This window comes from Ursus maritimus, unplaced genomic scaffold (assembly GCF_017311325.1).
Source record: "Ursus maritimus isolate PB19 unplaced genomic scaffold, ASM1731132v1 scaffold_12, whole genome shotgun sequence".
NCBI lineage: Eukaryota > Metazoa > Chordata > Mammalia > Carnivora > Ursidae > Ursus > Ursus maritimus.
Window position 1 is genome coordinate 28896655 of NW_024423564.1, and position 6558 is coordinate 28903212.

At 31.6% G+C, this 6558-nt stretch overlaps 1 protein-coding gene across 1 annotated transcript in view; it reads left to right on the forward strand.

The window, feature by feature from the left end:
- Window positions 1-6558, forward strand: part of HFM1 (helicase for meiosis 1) — a 98919-nt gene that overhangs the window by 31692 nt on the left and 60669 nt on the right. The window contains exons 16-19 of the mRNA XM_040627050.1: window positions 291-385; window positions 1020-1153; window positions 1953-2000; window positions 5153-5233. Of these exons, the coding sequence (XP_040482984.1) occupies window positions 291-385; window positions 1020-1153; window positions 1953-2000; window positions 5153-5233 (358 nt within the window). The remainder of the gene's footprint in view (window positions 1-290; window positions 386-1019; window positions 1154-1952; window positions 2001-5152; window positions 5234-6558) is intronic.

The window sequence follows — 6558 nt, forward strand, 5'->3', positions numbered from 1 at the left end:
AAATCTTATAACTTTTATCCAGTTGCCTAAGTTTGTTTTGATTTTACTATTACTAAAATTATGTTGCATTGAAACCAAAATAATATTTTTACACCTCTACTCTTGGAAGGTTCTAAATTAAATTTTCAGTGAACATTCAAATTCAGAGGCATTTTTAAGGCTTTTGTTGTTTAAGACAGGGACTGCTTAATATAAAATGAAATTCATGAGTTCTTGAAGAGGACTGGTACCAACATGTACTCTTTTTTACTACATTTCTCTGTGTGTGTGTGTGTGTGTTTTTTTTCCAGTTTGACACTACAGCTACTGCAGTTATTATGACTCGATTAAGTACAAAAGAGAAGTATATTCAGATGTTAGCTTGTAGTGACACTGTAGAAAGCAGGTAATACAGAAAATATTCTAAAAGATATTAATACCGCTTATATTTTTCCTTTTTGCATATTAAAAGGAAATTTGATTAGGAGATTTTCTAAGGCCATTGTCTTGAAACTTTTCAATAATCTAAGTAGAAAGTTTGTGTCCTTTTAAGAAACTCAATAGTTAAAAAAGAGGGTGGCATAATATTTTTATTCAGTAGTTTCTTAGCATGTGGTAGCATGTATCCTTGTTATAAAAGGCCAAATTAGTAATAAGACTATAATTTTCACATCTCTTTACATCTTTAAAATTTGTTTAATAATAGAGAGATAGGCAATCTGGGACCTTTCAGTGAAGTATATGATTGTAATACTATGAGAGAATATTCACTCTCCACTCTTTTTAAGTAATAATATCTTCTGGAGCCACGGGACAGAGAAAAATCTATAATTTTTTAACAGTTGAACTGATTTTTTATGGTTTTTTCTTATGTCTTTGAAAATTAAGTTATCGTTCATGAATTATTATTAATATAGCAATGAGCATATTCAGTTATATTCAATTACTGAATTATTCAAAATATTGTTGCAGTTTAAAAAGGTAAGGTTATGGCGTTGAAATACGTATTACTAATGCAAAGGTTTTTTTTTTTCTATTAGTTTACACAGACATCTTATTGAACATTTAAATGCAGAGATAGTGTTACATACCATCACAGATGTGAATATTGCTTTGGAATGGATACGATCAACTTTGCTTTATATCAGAGCTTTGAAAAATCCATCTCATTATGGTTTGTTACTTTGATTTGAAAAAGTAGTAAATTTTTTCAAGCCAGTTGAGTATATTTATGCTATTAAGTCACAGAATAGATTACAGACACTAATAGGTAACAGAAATAAAAAATAACATTCAGAAATACATTAGAGGCAAGAGTAGACAAATGTGAGAAATCTTTATTTATTTTACTTCTAGTCTTTTAATAAGGTTTGAAATCAGCACCATTAAAAATAGACCTTTTAGGAAAAAATTAACTTGAATAAAAATAATAAAAATGCCTAAAATTATTTTTAAAAAGTTAAAGTAAAAAAAATTCTTGAATTTTGTCTGAACTAGTGTTCAAATCAAAGTGTATAGTACTGCTGTTGCTGCTGGAATTTGCATCCTGCTTCTAGAGCTAACACACGTGTGGTTATGTTGCTTCTAGAAGGTTCTTTCATATGGTGCAGGTTATAAAGTAAAAATACTTGGAATTGCTGAATATCAAATTAAAACCTGATTTGTTGCAGTACTATTCTAATACACACAGGTTCAAAACTTTAGATATCTGAGGGGAAAAAATACAGTATGCATGGTCATGGCTATACAATAAAAAAGCAAAAGATAGCCAATTGATGTTGAAAGGATTTTACAGCAGTGGTTATTTTCTATAGATAGTTAAGCCTTGTTTTAACTCATTAAGCTATTTTTCCCCCTATTTGAGATTAAGTTAGAGTACTCTATTCTAGTTAACTCAGGTATAAACTGAGCCTATAAAGATGAGTTGAGTCCTTTCTATTTTAATTTTTTATGAATTTTCATAACTTTTACAGGTTTTGCATCTGGATTGAACAAAGATGGAATTGAAGCAAAATTACAAGGTTTGATGCATTTCCTTGTAAAAAATTATATTTTGTAAATTTTAATGAAAAAGGTCAGTTAGTGTGGAAAGTAAGAATACTCTTTGGTAAATTATTTTTTTAAAAAAGTAAACTTGTGGGGTGTCTGGGTGGCTCAGTCAGTTAAGCCTCTGCCTTTGGCCCAGGTCATGATCCCAGGGTTCTGGGACTGAGCTCCACATTGGGCTCTCTGCTCGGTAGGGAGCTTGCTTCTAACTCTCCCTCTGTCTACCGCTCTGCCTATTTGCGCTCTCTCTCTCTCTCTGTCAAATAAATAAATAAAATCTTAAAAAAAAAAAAAAGTAAACTTGTTTCCAGAAAAAAATGTATGCAGTATTTCTTTTTCACATGCAAATAAAGTTTAGCACATGTACTTTTTTTTCCAAATTAATGAATTTATAATTCTATCAGAGTATCTTCCTTTATGTTAACTTTGTTTTTATTGTAAAAATGACCCTCGTCTTTGAAAATATTGCCTATAGTATACAACGCTTCATTTTTCTAGTTTAATTTTAATTGAATATATAAGCCTACCTTGATTATGGGCTTCTTATCCTAATCTGTGCTAATGATGTATTCCCATCAAATCCCAGCATAATTTTTTAATTAATTAATACTTCATTACCTGTCTTTTCAAATATGAAAAAATTGTTGAGCATTTATTAGGATTAGAAATTGTCAGCTCTTCTTTTTATTGAGATTGCCTTTCAGTGAAAGAAAAAAATTTTAGATCCACTAAAAATATTTAGCCAATTTTGGGGTAACTCACTGTCTCAATTGGTAGAGCATACAACTCTTGATCTTGGGGTTCTGAGTTTGAGCCCCAGAGCCTCACATTGGGTACAAAGATAACTTTAAGGGGGAAAAAAAATCAAGGAGTAGACGTCCCTCTACAGAGCAGCACTCCTGGTCTAGACCTTCACTTGGTGTAGATCTGAAAATATTTAACCAATTTTAATTTATTCTCTACTTGGATATATACATATGGCATATTAAAATGCAGAGATAAAGATGAAGCAGTAAAATTGTCTTGATTAAAGTATAAATATATTGTTGAAACAGGTGATAAGCAATAGCATAGATTCATAACACTGCTATTGAGAAACAGATCTGTAAAATAGTAGTATTATCCTTTGTTTACAGACCAATTTTGTAATGGAGTTTTCAAAACATATATTTTGATCATAATGGCCAAATACACACAAGAAATCAGATAGTCCAAGATAGTCCAATATAGTCTTGCTATATTCTGATAATTGTAATGATTTAACTTTTGTTAAATTAGCAGAACCATAGTTCATATTTACCTTATCTTTAGTCATTATAGGGTAGCTAAGTTTTGCCTATAAAGAATAGCCAAGTTTATTATATAACTGAATATAATATTTTGGTATCCCTGGAGTTCTGCCTTAAATCTCTTAGGAAGGATCCTTAGCATTCCTAAATTTGGTTATACTTTCTTGCTAAGGATCCTCCAGTAGTTCCCTCATCACTCTTAGAAAAAAATGCAAACTTTCACAAGAGCCCACAAATCCTCCTTGATATCTCCCTGTCTATTCCTCTGGCTTCATCTCTTGTCACTTTCCCCCTCTTTCATTCTACTGTTTCTAAATTGGATCTCTTGCTGTTCCTTAAACACACCAAGCTTGTTTCCACATCAGATCCTTCCACTCTGTTCCTTATTCCTGGAACACTTCTCACATATTTTACTTGTGGTCTCCACCTTCATTTCATTCAGATCTTTGATCAAATATCAACTCCTCAGAGAGGCCTTCCTGGACTACCTTAATTAAATCTACCTCTTCAAAAAGGATGGTAAAACAATTTCCATGATATTATTGCTGTTTTCCTTTTGTTGGAAAGGTGATACGCTTATGTTGAAAATTAGGATGAATATATCCTTACTATATCAGATATTATATAATAGCTTTATATCAGAAATACATAAAAACTTAAGTTAAAATCTTAAAAATTCTTATTTTCTGGGTCCTTTCTCTCAGCTTTATTTTGAAACTTTATTATTTATCATTAAATTCTGTACTGATTGTTTTCTTCCATAAAATATAAGTTCTTTAGAGAAGGAACCTTGTCTTGCTACTGCTGTAAACCTAAAGCTTAGAATAGTGCTCAGTATATAATACAGTAAGTATTCTTCTTTGACTGATTAACTTATTGCATGTTAATAGTGGGTAATTAAGAAAATTAGCAAAGACTTCAAAAGCCTTACTTAACCAAATACTTAAAACTTTTTCAAGCTGCCTAAGCAATGTTGCTTAAACTGAAGTATTTCTCAAAGAATTTTGCCTTTTAAGGGCTATGTTTTTGTGAGTGGCTACTCTATTTAAGATTGAGCAAGTTGTAGCATTCCCACTCCGTGCACTGAATTACCTCCAATCTTCCGGGCTTTCTAGCATGGAACAATGGGAGCACTGTGGGCAGCAGGCTACTACAATTGCTCTGATCTTCATCAGTCAGTGAAAGTTGAACTTGCATTGCTTCCTGTTCAGAGGTTCCTTCCAGGTAGCAATAGTAGCATGTTAGAGATGCTGAAATAAGTACTAAAAGCATCAGCTGAAATAGTCACAAGTGGTTGCCTCAAGAGTGTGGCATACTCAGAGGAGGGAAAAGACTGGAGTTTTTTGAACAATCTTTGTAGCTCTTTTTGACTCTTCATACTTTTTAAAAAACTTTTATCAAAGATATATACAAACAAAGGAAAAGAAAACCATGCCACTTTGCAAGTCAGATAGCAGGATGGTTCAAGTAACTAGCTTCTTTATTTCTTTGTTTCCTAACTTGTATATGAAATAATATTAGTACCTACGTTGTTGTGTTATTATGAGAACTAAATGAGGAAATGCAAATTTCCTCACTTAAAATTAAAAGTTTCAAGTTGTAAATGTTATTTCATCACTTATTTTGATAATTTATATTATTGTTACTATTAGAAAATCTTTTTAGCTTATTAAATGTCTTTTTATTTAATGAGTTTTTCCTTACACTTAGGTAGCCACTACAGTTTTTCCCACAGCAAATATACAGAAACAGAACTTTAGCATATTTGATTATAAATTCTGTTTTGTGCTGCTCCCTTATCTTGCTAAAATAAAAATATGTTTCTTATTATTGAACAGAGTTATGTTTGAAGAATCTGAATGATTTATCATCTCTGGACTTGATAAGGATGGATGAAGATATTAATTTCAAACCAACTGGTAATTTTTCCATCAGTTATTAAATTTAACAATTGCTTAAGACTAAGACTAAATTTTAAAATATGTTCCACTAAGATTTAGATGATACTAAAATTAAATTGTGATCTCAGTTATCTCAACAGGGTATCATCATTATTAGCATGATATATTTATGTAAGAGTCCTATTTATAAAATTATAGACCTTCTTTTTGACAGGCACTTTGTCTTTACTGATTCTGGTGACTTTTGGCAGAGAATTGAAATATTGAAATCTTTGGGTCACTTCAAACCTCTTATAGTTCTTGTAGATACCCTTTTGTCAGTTCTCAATTATTCAAACATTGGTTATCCACATGGTTACTTAGGCTCCTTTTCTCTCTCTCTTTCTCTGTCTTTTTCATTCTATTTAGAATATAATAGAAGAGACAAAGAATGGTTTGTAGTTTTTAGCACTCATGATTAGAAGTTTCTTGGGGAAAATATTGACTTCGTTATTTCAAATTAATCCTTAATAGAAGTTGGGAGATATAGGAAAGTTTTTAAAAAATCAGAATCCTACTGTTAGCATTTGACATGTATCCTTCCATTTTTTAATGCATTTTTTATACATTTGCAACCATAGTTTAGAAATGTATGACTTTGTATCATGTTTTTACTTGTATTTAATATAAGGTTTTAAATTTTTTTCTTTATCTCTGTTTTTTGTTGTTGTTGTTGTTTTGTTTTTCCATTTTAATTACTGTGTGTCTTGGTATGGACCTCCTAAGGCTGAATTTTTGGGAGGATCTCTATGCCTCCTGGATCTAGATATCTGTTTCATTCCCCAGATTAGGGAAGTTTTCAGCTATTATTTCTCCAAATAAATTTCTACCCCCTTTTCTCCTTTTCTTCTCAGATCCCTATAATGCAAATGTTATTACACTTGATGGAATTACTGAGTTCCCTAAGACTATTCTCAACTTGCATAATTTTCATTCCTCTCCTTTGCTCAGCTTGGTTACATTTTATTATGCCTTCCAGGTTGTTAATTCGTTCCTCTGCTTCATTTGGCCTATTTTTCCATCAAGTATATTTTAATTTTTTTATTTTTTAAATTATAATAATATTTTTTTATTATGTTAGTCACCATACAGTACTTCCCTAGTTTTTGATGTAAAGTTCCATGATTCATTACTTGCGTATAGCACCCAGTGCACCATGCAATATGTGCCCTCCTTAATACCCATCACCAGCCTATCCCATTCCCCCACCCCCTCCCCTCTGAAGCCCTCAGTTTGTTTCCCAGAGTCCATAGTCTCTCATGGTTCATTCCCCCTTCTGTTTACCCCCCCTTTCTTCTTCCCTT